The 22,575-nt window shown below is 47.9% G+C and overlaps 1 protein-coding gene and 1 non-coding gene across 4 annotated transcripts in view; one reads left to right on the top strand and one right to left on the bottom strand.

Annotated features, from left to right (window-relative positions):
- Positions 1-15,382, bottom strand: part of LOC144128354 (glycoprotein 3-alpha-L-fucosyltransferase A-like) — a 34,834-nt gene extending 19,452 nt beyond the window's left edge. For 2 of the 3 annotated variants that reach the window (XM_077661698.1, XM_077661697.1), the window contains exons 1-3: positions 14,989-15,105; positions 3,166-3,464; positions 1,625-1,857 (exon numbers count right to left, since the gene is read on the bottom strand). In XM_077661698.1, the coding sequence (XP_077517824.1) occupies positions 1,625-1,857; positions 3,166-3,464; positions 14,989-15,084 (628 nt within the window). In that variant the 5' untranslated portion in view covers positions 15,085-15,105. Of the gene's footprint in view, positions 1-1,624; positions 1,858-3,165; positions 3,465-14,988; positions 15,106-15,296 lie in introns of those variants that run through there. The other variant, XM_077661699.1, reaches the window with a different exon arrangement.
- A 1,510-nt stretch (positions 15,383-16,892) lies between these two features.
- Positions 16,893-16,995, top strand: LOC144130756 (U6 spliceosomal RNA). The gene has a single exon (XR_013314193.1). It is a non-coding gene; the product is annotated as a U6 spliceosomal RNA (small nuclear RNA).
- Positions 16,996-22,575: the final 5,580 nt, after the last annotated feature.

Genomic DNA, 22,575 nt, shown 5'->3' with positions numbered 1-22,575 from the left:
ACCATGGAAATGCATACCATCATCCAAGCGATCAATGGGAGGGCCTTGCGTATCGACAACACAAAACTCCACAACACCAACACTTAAACTAACTCTGTGCAAGCAGCCACGTAATGTACATCAAGCGAGTCCACTCCAGCCTCCGCTACACACTGAAAGAATCCCTAGATATAATACCTCACCCTTACAAAAATAGTCTATAGACAGTCTATAGACTTCTTATAGACACTATTGCCTTCCTATATATATATATATATATATATATATATATATATATATATATATATATATATATATATATATATATATATATATATATATATATATATATATATATATATTTCTATTTGTCTATTCATAGTCTATAGACAAAAAGTCTACTAAAAGTGTACGGCCATAAATCTATAGATTATCTATAGACTTTCATAGGATTTGTATTGCCTATAGACTGTTCTCTAGGGTTTGTCTATAAATAGTTTATAGACTCTATAGATATATAGACAGTCTATAGACTGTCTAAAGCAATTTTTGTAAGGGGCAGTACATGGTCATCCTCGGCTGGATACGTGGTCCCACGGGAAGCGAAGGCAATGGGGTGCATGATCAACCCGATCTCCCTTGAAATAAACTACCGGGCACCTCAACTCCCCTGCCACATCCAGCAGAGGCACAAAAGACGCATAATCGAACAGGGGTGTACGGCTCAGCACTGCACTAACATCAGGAAATATATCGCGCACTACTGCGCGCCCACAACTCTTCACGAAACATCCTCGAATCTTGAGCAAATTCAGACACTCTCATCACTCCACACAGGATTTTTTTTGTTCTGATTTGTCAGCACACCAGAGTGCCTCAACTGCTCCGCAGACACTGCAGATAACGAAGTTCTCTACGACTGCAACACAGAGCTACATATTACCCCTTCCTCATTCCTTGAGCATCTGGCTTTTTTGGCAGCGGAGAAGTTGCAGGGAGCCGTGGCGGCTCATGCCACCTGCACAGCCTAACCTTAATTTGGTGAGCCATTAAATATTTTCTCTATCTTTATCTTCTAAGGACAGCTTGTCTAGAGGGATGGTAGGTGCCGTGCATAATATATATGTTTCTGGCTGCCAGTGCCTTCCTTCCCTTGCACTGCACCAAATTTTATTCCCTGCTGGCATTCTCAATCATTGAAGCCGTCGTGACCTTTCCTTTTGTTTTGGTCTATCCCTACGAGCAAGGAAGAAGTTAACTGCCAAAAGGCGTTTCTTCCTGAAATAAACCCGCCGCGGTGGCTCAGTGGTTAGGGCGCTCGGCTACTAATCCGGAGTACCCGGGTTCGAACCCGACCGCGGCGGCTGCGTTTTTATGGAGGCAAAACGCTAAGGCGCGCGTGTGCTGTGCGATGTCAGTACATGCACGTTAAAGATCACCAGGTGGTCGAAATTATTCCGGAGCCCTCCACTACGGCACCTCTCTCTTCCTTTCTTCTTTCACTCCCTCCTTTATCTCTTCCCTTACGGCGCGGTTCAGGTGTCCAACGATATATGAGACCGATACTGCGCCATTTTCTTTCCCCAAAAACCAATTATTATTATTATTATTCCTGAAATGAATGGGAAAGAGCAGCATAACTCACTGACATTCTTGGGCTCCGCCTTGTATCCAGGCGGCAGGTACATGAGCTGCGCGACGATGCGGTCTTCGTGCGGCGCCTCCGGTTCGGGCCACACGTTGGCCACTCGCGTCAGCTTGCTCGACGGCCGCGGCCACTCGGTGCCGTTTTTGAAGAACCACGGCAACTGGTGGCTCATTGGCCGAGACTCTGTGCCGGCGCTTTCGTCGTGTCGGTGGTCGGCCGCGTCGTCGTCCCTGCGAGCGTCGCTTATTAATATTACCAGGAATTCGGCAGGAGTGTTTCAGGTTCCCTTGGCTGCCACCACGCGGCGCATGGCTTTGAACATTCAAAAATAGCACGCTGACATCGTCCGTGACGTAAGAGAAGAGGCTATCCGAGTGGCTGCCATTAAAGCTCTTTCTGCCGCCCCCTGCTGCGCTTGCCTTCTCTTGGAATCCACTCCGTTACCCTTAAGCCCTGCCCAAGTTCATTTCTTCCTCTTGAATTTGATTAGGATGTTATTAACCCACGTTTGGTCCCTGACCCACTCTGCCCTCTTCCTGTCTCTTACGCATTACGCCTATTGTTTTCCTTTCCATAGCACGCTGCGTTGTCCTCAATATCAGTAAAAGCCTTTAAGTCAGCCACCACGTTTCTGTCCCATAGGTGAGTACCGGTATCGCGCATGGCAAAGAGCAATTACGGTACCTCTTCCTGTCGTCATTCTCTCTTCCCTCCCTTTCTTACGGCGCAGCTGAGGTGTCCACCATGAAGTGAAACAGTTAATGCGCCTTCCATTTACTCAAAACCAGCTTTCATTACGAGCTCGAGGTCCGGTAACCGAACGCATCAACAAGGCGTGAGAGCCGCGACCACCCCGACCTTCTAATTATTACACGGGCCACAAGCCTGCTTTCGTCAAAGTCGAGTAACAAAAAATGAAGCATTGACAATTTTTGTATGGAGCATTTTCTATAAGACCGTTCCTCACTTCAGCATCGTCTCTGAAAAATTCTGTTCAAACCACAGCTCAAAACCACATAGTATCTAAACCATAGCTCAGGCCACTGCTCATGTGACAAAGGTCAACACGGAAGACACCACGGCCGCGCGCAATCCTTACTCGCCCATAATGCGCAAACTATTCAACAGCCCTCCTCTACCGCCCCTCTTTCTCTCTCTTTCTACTTTCACTTTCCCCTTCGTTTCTTCCCCTACGACGCGGCTGAGGTGTCCACCGATCGTGAGACAGCTTCTGCGACCTTCCTCTTATCACAACCGATTATTAACAGCAGATCCGAGGAAGCTGTCACCTAACGCTGTGAGCTACTACCCCACTAAGAGAAAGTTGCAAAGCAAGGACAAGGCCACTCTCGACCTAAGTACTCATGCGATTCCTCCAATCTGGGCCCTCCTTTATCGCTTTCCTTACGGCGCGGTTCAGGTGTCCTCCGATATGTGAGACAGATACTGCGCCATTTCCTTTCCCCAAAAAACCAATTTTCAATTTTCAACTCAGCTACCACCATCCGATATCGGACGCGCTGCTTGTGGCAACCGACCTGAATATCTGGCGCTCCATAATCCTTTGAGCCCGTTCCGTCCTCCCCTCGCGGCCGTCCTGCTGGCCTCCGCGATCCCGGGCTTCGCGTAGCTCGGAGGGCACCGGCGTTCGCTTCCAGGGCGGCGCGGCCGTCTCCCTGTGGGCCCCGATCATCATCTGGAAGAAGAGCAGCGCGGCCCCGCTGGCCAGCACCACGACCAGGACGCAGCGGCGGAGTGGGCCCCCATGGCGCAGGAACGACGGGAAGCGGCGGGGCAGCAACGGGGCCATGCAGCGGCAGCACGGGGGGTCCGCGGGCTGCACGCAAGGGGCACGCCTGGAGCGCGAGCTGGAATAATGCTCCGCGGGTGAGCACTAGTGTACTGTATACAGCTCATCAGTGGCCACATGAACTTTGAGGTTCGTTAAAGACGACATGGCGAGACGCTGCCGGCAAGCAACGTATATCCATGCAGTCGCTTGGCACATTGACAGAGAAGCGCGTACTGCAACTCCACTCGAAATGGGTACGTGCATAGCCGCCCTACTTTCGGCAAAGGAACATGCTTGAACGGGATTATTCCCTGAATGTCACATCTCAGTCGTCTTGAACAAAGCAGGACTACTTGAGACTACAATAGAGAGAGCCCCCGCGTTAGTTTTCGGCAGCGCTTTGCACGAGCTCAAACGCTTCTCCAGTCGTTGGAGCTACTAAGCGTTGTGCACATCTGTTCTTTGTTACGCCACTATCATCAGAAACTGCGGAAAAAGCAGACTTACCGAATCCTTCTCTTGGTGGTCGGATGCAAGGCAGACGTGCTATAGCGCCTATGGCTGCACGGTGCTGCAGTGTCGACGTGTTTATACGAGTCGAGCAAATTTCCCTTGCATGTGCAGATTTTTCGTTTCCAGCTGCGCGAGCACCGTTCTGACACGTGCCTGCGCGAGGGACGCCAGAGCCGTCGTCGTTTTTTTTTTTTGTCGATCCTTGTCACGGCTTTGCTTTTCACAGAAAGGGGAACTCCGCTGGAAATGCTACCCACTCTTTGACATATATATAGTTAGATATGAATGTATGTACATTGACTTCAGTGCTTGGCTATGATGGCAATGACATAACTCTGAGAGAAAACATGTGGTCCCGATTGACAAGTGCCCATAGGAACAAGGGAACACCGGTCGACGCCTCCATATCTCGCTCGTATTTGCACGCCCCACATGAAAGAAATTGTCCCGGAGCTCTGCACAACGGTCTCCCTTATAGCTCGCATCCTGCCTCCAGACCTTAAACCCCTGCATCATGCGTTCCTCATAAGCATGATGCAGGGGTTTAACGTCTGGAGGCAGGATGCGAGCTATAAGGGAGGCCGTTGTGCAGAGCTCCGGGACAATTAATTTCTTTCATGTGGGGCGTGCAAATACGAGTGAGATATGGAGGCGTCGACCGGTGTTCCCGTGTTCCTATGGGCACTTGCCAATCGGGACCACATGTTTTCCCTCAGAGTTATGTCATTGCCATCAATTTCTTTCATGTGGAGCTACAGCTCTACGCAGCAGGCAGTCAACTGAGGGAGGACGGGAACAATTTTGTAAACGCAAGCTTGAGGAGATTAAATGAGGTTTAGAACGGTGCTGAAACCGTTCCTTTGGTGCCAAGGGAAAAGACCGCTGCCATAAGGTGTGACGTTGGAGTGGTGCACGAAAAACGAGAGAGAAAAAATTCAGGGGGGCACTTTGTTGACCTAAAGTGCGGTGAGGCGAAATCCTTTAGCGCGGTGTTGCTGCTTGTGTCGCTGTCGATCATTTGGTTTCTGGGGCGACAGGACAGCGTTCAGGCGGCATGCATCCTTCCAGATCAGCGTTCAGGAGGCGTCTGGCAAGATTCCTGGAGAGCGCTCCTCTCTAACGATGGTGGCGCCACTCAATGACGTGACACGCATGCGCAATAGGCTGTAGCGCAGGTGCATTGTGCGCTGGCGCCTTGCGCGTGCGCACAATGCGAAATTTGAGAGACAGTTACTGCGCCATTTCGTTTCCTCCAAACAATTTTTGAAAAAACGAAAATGGTTTCGGGCCGCAGTGGCTCAGTGGTTAGGGCGCTCGACTACTGATCCGGAGTTCCCGGGTTCGAACCCGACCGCGGCGGCTGCGTTTTTATGGAGGAAAAACGCTAAGGCGCCCGTGTGCTGTGCGATGTCAGTGCACGTTAAAGATCCCCAGGTGGTCGAAATTATTCCGGTGCCCTCCACTACGGCACCTCTCTCTTCCTTTCTTCTTTCACTCCCTCCTTTATTCATTCCCTTACGGCGCGGTTCAGGTGTCCAACGATATATGAGACAGATACTGCGCCATTTCCTTTCCCCAAAAACCAATTATTATTATTATTATTATTAAAGGAAATGGTGCAGTATCTGTCACATATCGGCGGACACCTGAACCGCGCCGTAAGGGAAGAGATAAAGGAGGAAGTGAAAGAAGAAAGGAAGAAAGAGGTGCCGCAGTGGAGGGCTCCGGAATAATTTTGACCACCTGGGGATCTTCAACCTACACTGACAATGCGCAGCACACGGGCGCCTTAGCGTTTGTGTGCTGTGCGATGTCAGCGCACGCTAAAGATCCCCATGTGGCCGATATTATTCCTGGGCCCTCCATTGCGGCACCTCTTTTTCTCTGTGTTCTTTCACTCTCACCTGTCCCCCTTTCCTCACGGCCAGCTGAGGTGTCAGTTGACTGCGATCCGCTGCCACAGCTTAGGTGCTTCAGTATCGATGGTAGATGCCGGGGCTAGCAAAAACCTTATCCTTCCACTTTATTGTTTTAATAAACCACTTCTATACTAGCTGAGGTGTCCACCGAGAAGCGAGGAATTTACTGCGCCATCGATTTTCTTTTTTTCTTTTTTTTACTTGAAGGGCACGTAAAAAGCATGGAAACGCATGAACCAAAATCTTCAACGAGGTCGGCTCATCGCGGCGGGGTTGCACGGTTGGGAGCGCTGAGAAGATCGCAGTTGCTGTAGCGGTCTCTTTGAAGGACAGAACCGGAAAGTTTCTGAAGATCGTCACGGACTGCCAGGACGCGTGCCGGAGTTTTATGAACGGAAGACTAGGAAAAAGGGCAGCCGGTATCCTTAGAACGGGGCGCCCATCGCAAGCAAAGCATCAGATGATATGAACGTCCCGACTTTTAAGACGTGAGAGACAATCTTCAGGCCGACCGCATAGCTCGAGGACACACCGCGCGAGCAGGTCAGGTCGTTGAGGACGAGACAATCGCGCTTCGGACGTTCGGAGAGATATTGGAATACTACACAGAAGGCAGGTGAAACCACCCGCCGCCACATGACATACTAAACAGGGAGCAGTCAGTATTTTGGCGGCAGCTGCAGTCAAATTCCTACTCATGCCTGTTTAACTACAACAAAATGCACCCGACCGCATACCACTTATCCTTGGTGCAGTGATAGACCGACTCTCTATAATGTTACGTGAGGGTGCCAGTGTACCACGGCATTCTCGGTGATTCCGATAGCCACTGCGGAGCAGTGGGAGCCTGCCATGTCCATCTATACGACGCGGGAGACCAGATAGAGGTTACTGACCCCACGTGCCGGGCAGCAAAGGTCATTGGAGTCATGGTCTAAGGACCCGATCACTGAAGACGCCAGCAACGACCTTTGATTTGGGCAAATAAAGTTCTCTCTCTCTACGTGGTTTGTTTTCACACCTGGACTTTAATTAATTGGTTTTTGTGGAAAGGAAAATGGCGCAGTATCTGTCTCATATATCGTTGGACACCTGAACCGCGCCGTAAGGGAAGAGATAAAGGACGGAGTGAAAGAAGAAAGGCAGAAGGAGGTGCCGTAGTGGAGGGCTCCGGAATAATTTCGACAACCTGGGGATCTTTAACGTGCACTGACATCGCACAGCACACGAGCGCCTTATCGTTTTTCCTCCATAAAAACGCAGCCGCCGCGCACACCAACTCCCGGCCAGCGATCTGCCCCTTGCGCTGGAGGACGTGCGTGCGGCCATCCACGACCATCTCCGAAAGCAGCACCCCGACCCACGCATCGCGGGAGGTGAGCGCATCGACAGTATCAACGGCTGTCGCGCACTTACACGGTCACAACGTGCAATGATCCTCCGCGCGCGCATTGGTTGCGTGTGGCCCGGGGAACGACGGGTGCGTCACGGAATCGCGACGAGTGATGTGTGTGACGGATGCGGTGCAGTGGAAACACTAGAACACCTGCTCCTTCGCTGTTCCGCGTTCGCCGATGCTCGTCGCGATATGCTCGCGGCCTATAGGGCGCAGGGCATACTACCAGACTCCATCAAGACGCTATTGTGGCCTCAGGGCAGTGCGCGCACTCGTGAGCGAACTTTGGTGAGCCTCTGTGCATTCCTCGAACACACTGGCTTGACGTCCCGTCTGTTCTCCGTCAGGTAGTTACACGCAGTGACCGAACGCTCCGCGAGTTCTACCTTGAACGATTAATAACTGGACGCCCCACTCCAGTTGTAACCAACACAGTGCTGTGCGCGTGTGTGATTTAATTCCTTTATAAAATGAACTAATCACGCGCACAACCTGGATACATTTCTTACTGTGTAAATAGTTTGTGCATATTACTTCTCCCCCTATCCTCTCTTCCTGTCCCCTCACCACTTTCATTTCATTTCTCCATTCTGCCTGCTGTCCTTTATTTCCGCTGCCCCAGCTCAGGTGCTTCAGTATCGATGGCAGATGCCGGGGCTAGCAAAAATCTTTTCCTTCCTTTTTACTATTATTTTTAATAAAACCACTACCACCACCACCGCGGTCGGGTTCGAACCCGGGAACTCCGGATCAGTAGTCGAGCGCCCTAACCACTGAGCCACCGCGGCGGGGCCACACCTGGACGCATTTGTCCATTTCTGAGTGGCTACGCTGTTTTGGTATGTTGGCGGCCGCGTTTCGATAGAGGCAAAACGCTAAGGCGCTCGTGTGCTGTGCGATGTCAGTGCACGTTAAAGATCCCCAGGTGGTCGAAATTATTCCGGAGCCCTCCACTACGGCACCTCTTTCTTCCTTTCTTCTTTGACTCCCTCTCTTATCCCTCCCCTTACGGCGCGGTTCAGGTGTCCAACGATATATGAGACAGATACTGCGCCATTTCCTTTCCCCCCAAAACCAATTAAAAAAAAAACACGAACTGACATAAGACGGGCGCGGTGTAAGTAAATTTAATTTTAAAAAAAGCGAACGCGAATTTAAAAACATATTCTCGTGGAAGTCTCTATCACTGCAGACACGTGCAGAGGCACCTCGCACGGTATCTCTCCTGATTATTTCCATTTCTCCTGCGCGGTGAAGAACACCAGGGCGCACTGACGCATGCGCTCAACGCTGGATTGCGATGCCAAGGCTTCGATAATCTCCGTTTTCTGTTTTGCCGCATCTCGCGAGAATCGAAGCCCCGGTGAATTTCAGGTCATATGCGATCCTCGAGCATCGCACTGTCAGGCTTTCCGATGCGAGCGTTCTTTTACGGGCGTAAGTGTGTTCGTTTAGTCGCTCTAGCGGTACTTTAATTTGGACTAGTTGGCCGCTACATGACATGTCCGTCGGAATGAGAACTGGCCCGGAAAAACGAAAACGGGAACACAACTGCAGAGCGTCCTCACTCCTTTATTTTACTGTCCTCGTTTTTCGCGCCGGTTTTCATTTCATCGGTTTATACGCTCATTTATTTATTTATTTATTTATTTACCCTAAAGACCCAGAAGAGGGCATTACAGCATTACGTATGTGGATCCGCACGGTAACGGAATCTTGGGCACCGCGTTTTAATACGATCAATTAATTTTGCATTTGTGTTCGATGCCACAAGTTCTTCAGGTTTTTAGCTCCGGTTTGTTTCCTGTCCATGAGCGTTTTACTGCATGGCTTTACCTCCGAGCACATTCCCTTCAGCTTGATGAGTGTAGATAAGATCACTTGTATCGTCTTGGCAATCCTCTTTAGCTTATAAAATAAGCCCCGAATCTATGCCAGCACAACAGCAAGTAACTCATTGCACTACTCGCCTGCGTTTCAGCTTTTCTGCGGTGTCCTTATGCCATCTGTAGCTCCTCTGCTAGCCTTCTGCGTGGGCGTCCAAGCTGGATGCGCAGGTATTACTCCACTTGCCTGCTTCAGGCAAGCAGTTTCAAGCGTTATTTTTTTTTAGCTTCGAGTGCCCTGAATCAAATTCGAAAATTCTCTTCTGGTTCCTTGCGCAAGGTTTCGAGCGAGTGCCGTCAGCTAGGAACAAGATGCCAATGCTCAGGAGCTGCAGAGTCCTGACTTCATGTGAAATCCAATTCAGGATGGGCTCTTTTGAACAGGCCGTACACTTCTTTTACGACCTCAGGGCTGGGCTGCTGGAGGCCGGAAAGTACGGAAACGTGTACCTTGACAACATATTCTGACCCGCGCCGGCTGGTTATACTTCTTCGAGAATCCGATTCCGCTTAGTACGAGCGTACAGGGAACAGGGGTGCGCAGAGGAGGGACGGAAGGAGCAGTGGCCCCCGTAATATGCATGGGAAAGGGGCGCAAAATTGGTATCCCATTGTTTTCTATTACTCAGAAGGCATGAAAATGCGCTACCATAAGCACTGGCATCCCCTTGGGGGTAGGCATATATGGTACAGGCTGGTCAAAAAGTCGCAGGAGGAGTGAAAACTGTATAATTCAAGAAGTGGATGCAGTATAGCTCTAGGCGGTTTGCACAGAAATGCTCAAAAAGACAGGGGATATTTGTTTTGTTAATAACGAAAAATGTATTGCCATATTTTAGCGACAGGCGCTGTGGCACCACTTCACAGTGTACCGGATATATAATTACAGTCGCGGCTTTGTGCGTACACGAGATGAATCACTTGTTTTTGTTGTTGGCCTCTGTTGGAATGGCACATACCCACGGTGGGCGATTGGCCAGGGAGTGGGCGATTGGCCAGGGAGCACTGCGAACTTAAACACGAGGTTTATTTATTTATTTATTTATTTATTATTTATTTATTTATTTATTCATTCGTGTAGTACCTACATTGCGCCCTGAGGACATTACAGTGGGGGAGGGGGGGGGGGGTTACGAAAAAGTGACATTTTATCATGCCAAACAATGGTGCAATTGCCAAAGCAAAAACGTCAAACAAAGCATGGCAAATCGTCAGGGCAAAAGAGGAAAATTGCATAAAATGAAAGTGTATCAAAAATATGTGATCGGAAGGTGAGAACACAGGTAACGGGCCAGCCATACAGTAGGTGCCTATAAAAATTAAAGAAGAAATAAAATAGACAGAGACAGCTAGAAGGAGAAAGAAATGCGGCAGAGGAAAGGCAGGGAGATTTACCAGAAGGGTGTTCCGGTTGGCTACCCTGCACTGAGGGAGAGGGGTGAGGGGGCGTGAAAGGATAAGAGGAAGTAGAGGAATGTGGTCCGTATATAGCAAGCACGACAGGCAATGACACACGCGCTGAAGGTCACAGGCCGCCGCAGCTGTGTCCCGCACACCTATAGGGGGCTGGCGAGCGCTGCGGCCTGAGTAAACACATGCACCGTCCTTCATCGTTAAACACGAGGCAGTCACAGAGCGCAGATGTTCCACCGTGAGACCAGGCTGCTTGCCGTTGCGGTTTATAATGTGGATGACAAAGTGAGACACCCCGACTTCTCTGAACCATGGGGCTGGAGGAGCCATTGTGAAAGCTACTGACGAGCTGCAAGGACTGTATTGGACACATACAGCAATAATAATAATAATTGGTTTTCGGGGAAAGGAAATTGCGCAGTATCTGTCTCATATATCGTTGGACACCTGAACCGCGCCGTAAGGGAAGGGATAAAGGAGGGAGTGAAAGAAGAAAGGAAGAAGAGGTGCCGTAGTGGAGGGCTCCGGAATAATTTCGACCGCCTGGGGATCTTTAACGTGCACTGACATCGCACAGCACACGGGCGCCTTAGCGTTTTGCCTCCATAAAAACGCAGCCGCCACGGTCGGGTTCGAACCCGGGAACTCCGGATCAGTAGTCGAGCGCCCTGACCACTGAGCCACCGCGGCGGGTACACACATCTAGCACCTGCAGTGCATTTCGTGCAACTTGCATGTGCTGGCTGGAAATTAGCACACGTATGCTGTTGATTAATGTCTTCAGCATTGAAATTGCGCGTCTTCAAAGTGAACCGTTTCCTGGACAAGTTCCTGAACAGCAGAAGATCAGAACACTGGGATGCGCGGTGCGTGCTCTGTCATTGAGAAACACAGGAATACTACTGTCACCCTGCAGCTCGTAGGCGCCGCATCAGCAGCACTGGAAAAGTGTCGTCAGCGGCTGAAAGGACAAATCCTGGTTGCCGGTTCCATTGGTTTATTGTAGGCTGAAAAAAGGACGATTGGTATACAGATGCGCCGCGAGCTGCATCACGTATTTCGCAGCTGTCGTCTTTTCTGGCGGATATAAACGTAGGTAAAGACTGCGATCGACAAAAACATTACCCCGCGCTATGTACTTCAACAATGTGACCCCAGTTAACCCGTTCATTGCGGCAGCGATTTTCGGGGCCCTCATGCCTGGCCGTCGTGGTCCACCTGTGGGCCATCCTTAGATTTTCTTGTGGATCGGCGTGATCCACCGGTGAGTCTCGGCGAAGTCAATAGAACGGGCAACAAATGGCAGCAGTAACCTGGAATGCGTGTTCCTCGCAGGCTCTTTCAAAAATCTGAGCTGTCCCGCTGCATCATATTGCCACTCAGTATTCGTGCTGCAGAGTTGGACACGACGTGATCCACCCGTGACACAGTTAACGGGTTAAGTATCGCTTTCTTGATCACTTCCTTCTATTAATGTGCGCCTTTCCTTTGCATTTTCATTTTTTCTTTCTCTTTCTGGCTTCTACAACTACCCGCAAAGCACTAAAACTTAACCACCGCCATTCGATGGCCAGTGTAACTATGCTGCCCTTTTGCCCCGGCACCTTGGCAATGCTGCATTGTATTGTCAGAAATTTCAATAAACTCAACTCAAAATTATTTGTAATTAAAAAAAAGCCTCGTGTTTTTTTAGATTTCTGTCAAAACTTCATCGTGGTATACTATCTATATGCTTTTCGAGTTACTGAATTCTTATTTGTTCAGTTATTTTTGATCACCCTTATATCGGACACTCGTGGAGCAATGCTCGACCCAGTGCCTAAATTCTTTGATTCTGTGTGCCCGCCTTTCCATCGTGCACCACGCACTTGTCAAGATAAGGCCGCACAAAGCTCAGTAAACTGGCTGTGCCTGTGCAAAATACATTTTGTCTTCTTGTACCAATAGAGCCTATAACTCATTTTCTTCCACACTAGAACATGTACTGGGCGTCGACCGAAACACCGCCGTTCAGGCGTTTTGTCCTTTAAAAAGCTGCCGTAAAACCGCACTGTACGTTCTTCGAATTAGTATCACATTCCTATATGACGACATGTGCTGGAAAATTCGCAGTTCGACTTTGGTTCAGGGCACTCCGAAGTAATAAAGACCAGCCTTACAGCTGCTTTTCTAAAGGAATTATTTAGGAAGTATTTCACACTCCAAATGAGAAAAGCCTGCTCGTTCATCTCTGGTACCTGCAAAGGAGCTGCTATCAGAGTAGCGACTGACAGCAGTGACTAAGAAATGCAGAAGTCCATCGAAGAAAACTGAAAAAAAAAAACGGACGCATAAGACGATAGACGGCCGGTTATTGTGGTATATCATAATCTACGGCGCACCCTATGACCTTTAGAAGACTGCCAACAACAACCAAATGAGGCTGCTATCATCTGCTCTTAGAAAGCTCGAGGGGGTTCTCTCGAAGGTAAACAGCACAATCTCAGGAAGCAGAGAGGGAAAAAAAGTGCAATAACGCGTGGTGCCAACCACGAACACAGATTCGATGAGTTCCTTTAAAACGCCGTGTACAAGATTTTATCATGCATCGGACAGATTGCACGGCTCGCAAATGAACGAATAAAAGAAGACAATTGAGCACGTAAAACGACGCCTGCATTTCTCGAAGTGCGCATGTTGCCAGGGATTAACCGAGATTTCAATTACCGCAAGATGCAGCAAAAAAAAAAACTGAGAAATCCTTGAAGCCTTCCAAGTGGCATCGGGATCCCAAGACAGGCGCGTCAGCCTACCTCTTGGGAGACTCAGCGGAAAAGAAATAGGTAACATCAGGAGTCCTTTGCATGTGTATAGGCAGAGATAGATCCTTCCACGCGAGTGCATTTTTTCTTCCTTATTCATGCTGGATTTTCTTCCTTCAATGCGCTTGTAAGTCTCTGCCCGCATTGCGTCTGTCTCTTCATGTTCTTCTCCTATTAGTGTGTCCAGTTTTATTGTCCTTTTGCAGCGCAACCACTTCTACAGTAGTATATCGCACCAAGTGACCCTGCACCCCTTATATTTTTTTTTCCTAGACGTCAATCTATCGAGGTTTTAATAAAGAAATAAGCGCTCTAAATGTTAAGCATTTCAAACTACTTCAATATTCGATATTTCATTGGCGAACGAGATTGCCAGCGATAACTCTCCTGACTGTAGCAATACATGGAAGACACCAACAAGTCTTGAGTTTGCCAATCCAGCTACTTGATGCGGCGTTCGGCCGCTGAGCATGATGTAGCAGGTTCGACACAGTCACACGCAGTCAGGTACCATACTTCGATGGAGGCGAAATACAAAAACATTAGCGTGCTAAGACAGGTGCAAGTTGAAGAGCACCTTGAATTCCGATCTTAAGGTCCAGAGTCCTCTGAACAGCGTCCCCCGTGCACAGGTTTCGTTCGTAAGAAAGGTTATAATTTTGACAGTTCTGCCTTTGAGAGGGAAAGAGGGTGAGGAGAAAGTAAAGCAGTAAATTCTTCACTGTATGAAGCAGTGCTGTAAACCAGCTCGAGCCTTAAAGCAGCTGAGTGCGAAATTTTCAACCGGCTTTGTACATCTTCAGGGGACGAAGAAAGGCAGGTAGAGAGATGATGTCAGGAAGTTTGCTGGGAGAGAGGGAACACGGACAGGGATACTTGGAGTGCACTAGAGAGAGAGAGAGAGAGAGAGGAATTTCCCATGCAGTGGACGTAGTTGAGCTGCTGATGATGATATGTCCGGCCATCAGTGGAGCTCCAGCGAGAAAGGACAAGCGGGAGTGCCCAAAGCACAAGTCCACAGTCGAGTAGCTTACAGTGTCCATGCAGAAAAAAAAAGAATGCAAGAACAGGTGCCTCTTTGTAATGCGATATATGCATGCAGAAGCACGAAGGTATTCGCCCTAATATTCACACCAATCGCAAATTGAGCATTGTTTCAATTTCGCGGAAGCAGGTTCAGGACAACCATTCCAATACAGCCGATTGAAGTACACCCAACACTCTACCGTAACGTATATGCTCACATTGTAATGAATACCCTTCCCTATACCATACAACATGGGTGCGCCAGCTCAACCCGGCTGTCCCGCTATACCCAGCCCCACCCCCGCCCCATGGGAAGCCGCGCTGTTGATAGCTCGGACCTGGATGACCAACGCAAGCCGGTAGACCGGGCCAGACTGACGGCTGCTGCTGCAGGAGCTCTGGAGTGAGTGCCCCTCCCGGTCGGGGCAAACTTCTAAATGTTTGACATCATCATCATCATCATCACCGGGATCATTAAATTCGTGTTACTGGTAGCTAGTGAGTTTAGCGGCAAGAGCATCGCTTGAGTCACGCCAAAAGCCCGGAATGTCAACACGCTGCACGCGTGAACAAATTTCTGGTACGCGCTATTGGGAGCCTGTCTGTAGAACTCACCCGCGGCGCTGAAGCGGCGCTGTCCAAGCCATCTTTGTCGCGCATCTGCAGGCGGGCACCTTTCCAAATGAGCTCAACAATTTCTGCGCGTTGCATTATTCGTGCTAAAATGCGCTCAAAGCATTACCTGCGTTTACGAGATCCTTTTCTTTTCACGCAGCATTCGTACGCTCCTGACGGCGACCACCAGTGGCTTCTCGGGCAACAACGAGCGCATACAAAACTCCACGTCGTCCACTGGCGAGCTTTTTGCAGGGCTGCCGGCTGGCCTATTGTAATGAAACGTGCTTTTCTGAAACAAAACTTACTCATCTCACTCGCCTCGCAGCCGCTGCTTCAAACCAAGCCCGCTGATACGAAGGAAACAAAGGCGGCCGGCCAACGGCTAAGTCAGTCCACTAAACTATATACGAAGCTGGACCGCGGCGCGCGGCGTTCCTCCGATATAACGACGCGGCCGACACCGCCGAGCATAGAAAAGCGGCCAAAACAGCTGTCGGCTGGCTCGTAACTTGCGTCTTGTGATGCGAGCTGGCTGGCAAGGAAAAAAAAAACAAATAAAGTAGAAAGGAGAGCGGGCGAGCCGTGTATTTCAAAAGAAAAGACGGAGGAAGCGACTGAGAGGGGGGGGGGGGGGGGGGGGGTGCGGCTGGGCTTATGAGCGGGAGAGACTGAGAAGAAAACATGCGAACGGAAAAATAGTTAAAAAGAAACCGACGAAAGATGCAAACGGAGCAGCGACAGAGGCGAGCCATACCGCAGTCAAAAACGAACGTAAAATTTTCTCCCCCCTTTGAGTGGGTGAGAGCGTGTGTCGTCCATCGGCTTCTCTCTCCACTCCAGGGAAGCTATACAACAGGCATGCATATATAACAGGCGCATGCATATGCTGTTCCACGAACACAACCGAGTTACGAGGCTGGAGTGAGCGCACGGGCTGCGCTTAATGTCGGACGCATACACCTTTGTAATGAAAAACTGATTTACGAAGGCGAGCGTTTTTTTTTTTTTCTATCCTCGACCAGTGCGTGCAAACTGGCACGCCATGCACGGGAGCTGTCACACCGCGGGACGTCTTCGCCGGGGTTGGCTTCAGAGCTGACGGTCGGGTTTGGGAAGGGCGGAAAGTCATGTTTCGTGTCGTGTTCTGGTTCTCACGCATCGCCAACTGAATGGAACTGAGTGGAATTGCACGACGGAATGAACTTTGCGCTATAGAACTGGCTGCGATTACTCATACCAGCCTGCCGGCCGGCGGTAACTTGCCGCAAGATTCTGGCATTTAGTCTCAGAGTGCTTTCTGAAAGTCTCTCGGCTGTTTCGCGGGAGACTTCAGCAGTCGCCGAGCCGTCTCGAGATGCTTTGGTAGCGCTCCAGAAGAGCTACAAAGACGCAAGGCAGAGTTTCATCTTCAGGCATTTAGAATAAATTGTTTCGGTATAACGTACCGCGAGCCTCTGACTAATTTAAATCAATATTTGTTGGGTACTTTATGATCATGTTTTGGTCCATGACGATTTCTTCCAACAACCAGAAACATTTTTTTTTTTCAACGCCTCGATCACCCGTTCAAAGTTAAATGCATTTCATGCCACACTTGTTCTTTTGCTAAATCATTCATACCTCGCACTATAGTCCACTGGAATTATCTGCCATTGCACATCGAATAATAATAATAATAATTGGTTTTTGGGGAAAGGAAATGGCGCAGTATGTGTCTCATGTATCGTTGGACACCTGAACCGCGCCGTAAGGGAAGGGATAAAGGAGGGAGTGAAAGAAGAAAGAAAGAGGGAGGTGCCGTAGTGGAGGGCTCCGGAATAATTTCGACCACCTGGGGATCTTTAACGTGCACTGACATCGCACAGTACACGGGCGCCTTAGCGTTTTTCCTCCATAAAAACGCAGCCCAAAGTACATATACTAAAATTGGAACGATACAGAGAAGATTAGCATGGCCTCTGCGCAAGGATGGCACATCGAAAGTGAAAGTAACGTTTCGGTTCAGGACATACTAGCACAAATATCTGTCTGACGTTGCTCATTGCTTCTATCCCTTGTTTCATTCACATGTACTGTTATTTTGTTTTGCACCAGCAGTTGCCATACTTGTCTAATGCACTTTTTTTATTTGGTGCATTCAGGTTGTTATTTTCTGATATCTACTAGTATTATGTATATGTATTGCACCTTTGTGTGCTTACCTTGTGCACCGAATCCCCCCCCCCCCCCCCTATGCAATACCCTCGACTTAGAGCTTTTAGGGGTATACTGAATAATAATACGCAGACCGAACTTATATGCGCACGGTAGCAAGGCTACTAATGACATTATAGCAGCATAGCATAGTGGGCGAGTTGGCATCGAGTTGGTAACGAAGGCTGCGGGAAAGGTCCTTCATTTGTACGTGTATTTACTTTCCCTGGTATACTTCGTTTTAGTTGCGCTGTTTCGTTCTTTCATAATGAAATTCCTAGAGGACACTGTCCATATGGGCCAATGGGAGGAGTCATATCTTTAACGAAGAAACAGCCCAGTGACAAAAAAATGGAGGCGGTAGAGAGGACTGGCGGTGACTATCATCTCAAGGTTTATTCGAAAAAATTGACAAAGAAAACAAACGCAACGAAAAAGAACATGCCAGGAAAATCATGACCGCTGTGCTGTAAGGCGTAGTGTAAGGTGTTCATTTCATGTGAGAGGATACTATACAGGGCAGCCGGGAAGGTGGCGGAACACCCGCCTTCTCTTCCTCGATGTACGTAGCATCGATACCATAGTGCTGGGTTACTGTACCTGACAACTTTCGCCTCTCGTCGATTTTCCACCATTTGCCTCAACCTTTCTCATACTGAACCTTGCTTCTCAACTGCTCAGAACTGTTGCCGAGGTATTCAGGGGTCCTGAGGCACTCCAGGTACGCCGGAGGTCTAATCTGAGAGGATGACTGTCCTAGTGGTCAGTTTATAGAGCAGTTTCTTTCCAGAAAAGGGCGGTGTCAACTCGCCACACACTCATCTGCAGCCTCCACATCCATGAGTACGCCACTTGGGACAACAACGAAAGACCTCTTCCAGGAATAGAACGGGTGCAGTCCCCTGCACGGTCTGTCAGAACTGTCACCGAGGAGGTGTTCAGTGCTCCTGAGGCGCTCCAAGTACTCAGGAAGTCTCATAAGAGAGGATGGCTGTCCTCGTGGTCAGTGTAGGACAGTCTCTTTCTTCAAGAAAGGGGCAGTAAACACTCGCTAGACGCTGTCAGCATCTCTGGCAATGTGGCAAAAGCTGAACAGCGCGTGCTGGCTGTGGTGGCTTGGAGAATGTGCAGCGCGCACTCCTCACAAGTTTCAAGCCTGCCCCGATAAAATGAACACTAGGTCTATATACAGAACTGTCTCGAGCTGAATCTCGAAAGAAAGTGAACTTTGGATTATCCCTCGCACCTCGCCTCTGGACTTGATCAAATCCCTCTTCCCTGCTCGCAATCCCCCACTGCTTGAAACACGAAAGGCAAAGAGCAGCAGCATTTTATTTGAACATAAACGTGTTGCATTCCTCACTCTTAAAATTTTTATGTACGTCAAAAAAGTCTGGGATAAACGAGAAAAAAAACAAATAAACGAAGAGAAATATAAAGAGGTGCGGCTCCGGGAGGAATCCAAGACACAGTAAATTGTATTTGTTCGATATGGTACTACCTCCAGGTGGCTTCCTTACTCGAGGACACGGAGCAAGACTATAGTCGTCCTCCGTGCTCGAGGATTGCAGAGGCTCCGACAGCTTTCCGCACGCGGTCTATCAACCATAATTGATGGCCCGGGAGGGTGGTCAGTACACACTTTTTAAGTGAAGCAATTCTAGAATGTGCAGTTTAATTTTCGTTTTCACACCATGGTCGCGTGGTTAAAACCGTTCGGCAGTGCGCTTGGTGTGCTTGGCGGCATCTTCGTCCCAGTGCTTTAACAAGGCCAAATGGCGGAAAACAAAAGACCAAAACGGTTTCGGTTGACCAAGAGACGACCATCATCAAAGCCTTTGGTTTGGCGTGCGCTTTTCTCACATGACAGTTGTGTCCTGCGAAGAAGTATTGTTACTCGCCCGCTTGTGAGCTGCGCGGCAAAGCCAACCAAACCGTGTAATCGCGGGCGAAATTAGCGCCGCGCGTCCTTTTTTACAGCAGTACATATTGACTTCAGCACCAAGAAAACGGAGGTAGATATTCTGAACAGGTCTCTCTACCTGCGGTGTACTACGCTATGTCCCCAAATCCTGTTTTAAAGGCGTTGAAGCCCATGCGGGCCGCGGAACAAACTGGCGCCGTTGGAAGCCGGAAATATTTGGTTTGTGCGCTTATATTCGACCGCGTGGTGGGCACTCTGCACTTGTGTTGAAGACTCTCACAACACACATCGGCGGTACGCTAAACGCCAGCTATATCGGCCCGCCAAAGTCCACCAGGCCAATTCTCGAATATGGATTCGTAGGTTGGGATCCGTTCACAAATGTTTGAAAAGACAAGCTAGAGCGAGTTCAGAAGCGGGCAGCAAGGTTCGTAACTGGGAATTATAATTTTAAGGTTAGAAGTTCTGAACTTCGGGAAGCTTTTGATTGGAAATTATTATCCTACCGAAGAAAATTATTGAGAATAAAGTTTTTGCATTACATCTGCAATAATAAAACAGGAATTAATAAAAGAGTCTATTAAGGAAGCCTCACTACGTTTCGAGTAGAAGGGACAATACGATGAAAATTAGAGGGTATAACTGCCGGATTAATACACTTAAATATTCCTTTTTTTCCAACACAATAAATGACTGGAACCTCCTGCCTAATGAAATATTTGAGAGTGCAAATTTCCAGGCCACCATTGAAAATGTAATAGTCTGATATTTGCTGTTCTCAGTGTTGGTTCTGCGTCTCAGGTGTATTTAGAATGTTGTTGTCTTTACCTGAAGTTCTTAACATTTTTCTGTTAATTTTTTGTTTTGTTCAATTTTGCTGTATTGAATTCTTTCTATGCTTGCCTTTAATGTACTTAACCCCCCTACAATAATGCCCCTCAGGGCGCTGTAGGTACCTTGAATAAATAAAAAAACTATAATGTCACGTACCGCTGTAACGACGCCACGGCTATAACGAAGAAATCGCGGGACCCCTTCGACTTCGTTATAATAAAGTTCAGCTCCATATTATAACCTGTGTTTAGCGCATGATAGCTTTAGGCGCTTTAGCGTAAGAAAACCCGCACTCTGTGAAAAAAAAAAAATTGGGTGAGAAAGAGGTAACAGGGAATAGTACGGTTATTTACACCCATGAGAGAGCTATGAACATCTTTTCATCCGGCACTCGCGAGGTCGCAGTCAATCTTATAAAACTTGCGCACTACTTACGCCTTTCACCACTGTAAACAACTGTGTCTCTTGATGAACCTTGCGCATCTTCTGCAGAAGCATTTTTTTATTTCGTAAAAATAATTAAATCCGTCTTTTTATTTTTATTTTATGCATTATGTCAAGCAAAGATATTCAAGCTTAGTTTATGGCGTTCTCAGTTTATATATATATATATATATATATATATATATATATATATATATATATATATATATATATATATATATATATATATATATATATATATGTGTGTGTGTGTGTGTGTGTGTGTGTGTGTGTGTGTGTGTGTGTGTGTGTGTGTGTGTGTGTGTGTGTGTGTGTGTGTGTGTGTGTGTGTGTGTGTGTGTGTGTGTGTGTGTGTGTGTGTGTGTGTGTGTGTGTGTGTGTGTGTGTGTGTGTGTGTGTGTGTGTAAGTTTTTCTTTTCTTTACATTCCTCTCCACTATACGGTTAAAAAAATTTGCTGCTTTGGTTTTCGGGGATGCAGTGATAATATTGCAGCTTATAAATTATTATCTGTAGCCTTTATGAACTTTCAAGCATTGTGACATGCGCTTGTACGCCGTAATCGATGTGTTCAACTGAATAGCTACGCAAGATCAGGTTCTTCTCTTACCTCGTTTCTACGAGGTATGCACATTGGTTTGGCGTAGGACGGGTAGCAGACAGCCAGACGATGAGCAGACGATTACACACGGAGAAACAGAAGACTTGGACTTTACAGGAAACACTTCAACAAAAATACATATAGATTAAAAAAGTAACAGAAGCTTCGCACTCAGCTACCAAAGCTAATAGAAGAGTAACACTTGAGCTCACTGGCCTCATCTAGAACCGCATAACACCAAGCAGCACACTGTTAAATAATCAGGCCCGAAATTAGGAGAAGCAGGCGGCGGCTCTAAGGAATGGAGCAGGCGCCGGAGCACGTACGCACTAAGCTGCGTCTCTCACCCAGTCTTCTTGATAGAGATTGCATCATCTCGAACCCTCAGTCCGCTCGCGCCGCCTCACCAAGGCCAAGCCGCACAGGTAAACGGCCCGATATTGAAAACATATTGGCAAAGGCCGGTCCAACAATGGACCGGCGTAAAACCATCCAATTCCAATGCTGGGACGATTACCTGTGCTGCTTGAGGACCAGCGCCATGCTCTGGGACGCGCTTGCGTATTTTCCAGAAAATGTTTTTTTCTCTCTCTCTCTCAATGGGCATGCCGCAAACTTCCAGCGTTGCTATAGCGGCCTTACAGGATGGTTACTTAAGTTAGTGTATGTTGAAATAACCTAATAAAAATAAACACGGAAGCAGCAGACAAGTATACGAAGATAGACATATGGGAACAGTCATGACAATTAAAATGGCCGATATAGATTGTTAAGGTGAGTGCCTGCAGGCATGTTTGAATTTCTCTTAAATATAAACTCACAGAGTACGTGAGCTCGAAAGCAGATGTCACTGTGCGAGTGAATGATATACGTAGCAGCCATCTTCAGGCTGCGAATCCAGGTGGGGTGTAAAATTGTGTGGGGTACCTGGGGCACTCAGGCTTGATTAAAAAAAAGATTACAGGATTGCACTTGTGTGCTTATGAGCGCAAATGCAAAAGCTGTCCTTGGCCTCTCTTTCTCCCTGCATTTTTCGTTTTAATTTATTTTCTGTGATCTTTGTAGCTTTCTCGTTGTTTTGTTGCTTTTTATTTGTTTGTTCATCTTTCATTTTTATTTTCATTTCTTGTGTTTTTATCCTTATTTTGTTTCGTATTTATTATCTTTTCTTTATTTTTGTTTTGATTGATTTTCACTTTTCTTTACTTTTTAATTTTTTTTCCAATGGATAATATTGCTTAAGGACTGTTGCTTAATCAGCTTTTACATTTTTGTTTTTTTACCATACAGCTTATGATTGACAGTTCGGGCGGACAACTTCGATCCACAAACCTCCGTCTACAACTTCCTTCCACGCCACTCATGAGCCAAGAAAGGCTTACGCCTTAATACCGGATTTCAGCGTCACAAGACACTGCTTCCCGACCCTGTGCGTCATGACGTTCAGGAAGGAGGATTGGCTCTTGTATTTAAACATGTGCCACACAGGGTTTTTTGTCGGAAAGTATCTTCACAACGACGGCAGGTGCAAAAAGTTGAAAAGTTCAATTACTTGAATAATGGCAAGTAAAACCACGCTATAGCACAAA

This window comes from Amblyomma americanum, chromosome 4, assembly GCF_052857255.1.
Source record: "Amblyomma americanum isolate KBUSLIRL-KWMA chromosome 4, ASM5285725v1, whole genome shotgun sequence".
Lineage (NCBI taxonomy): Eukaryota > Metazoa > Arthropoda > Arachnida > Ixodida > Ixodidae > Amblyomma > Amblyomma americanum.
The sequence above is the reverse complement of the archived record's forward strand: the minus strand, read 5'-3'. Positions and strand labels throughout refer to the sequence as shown.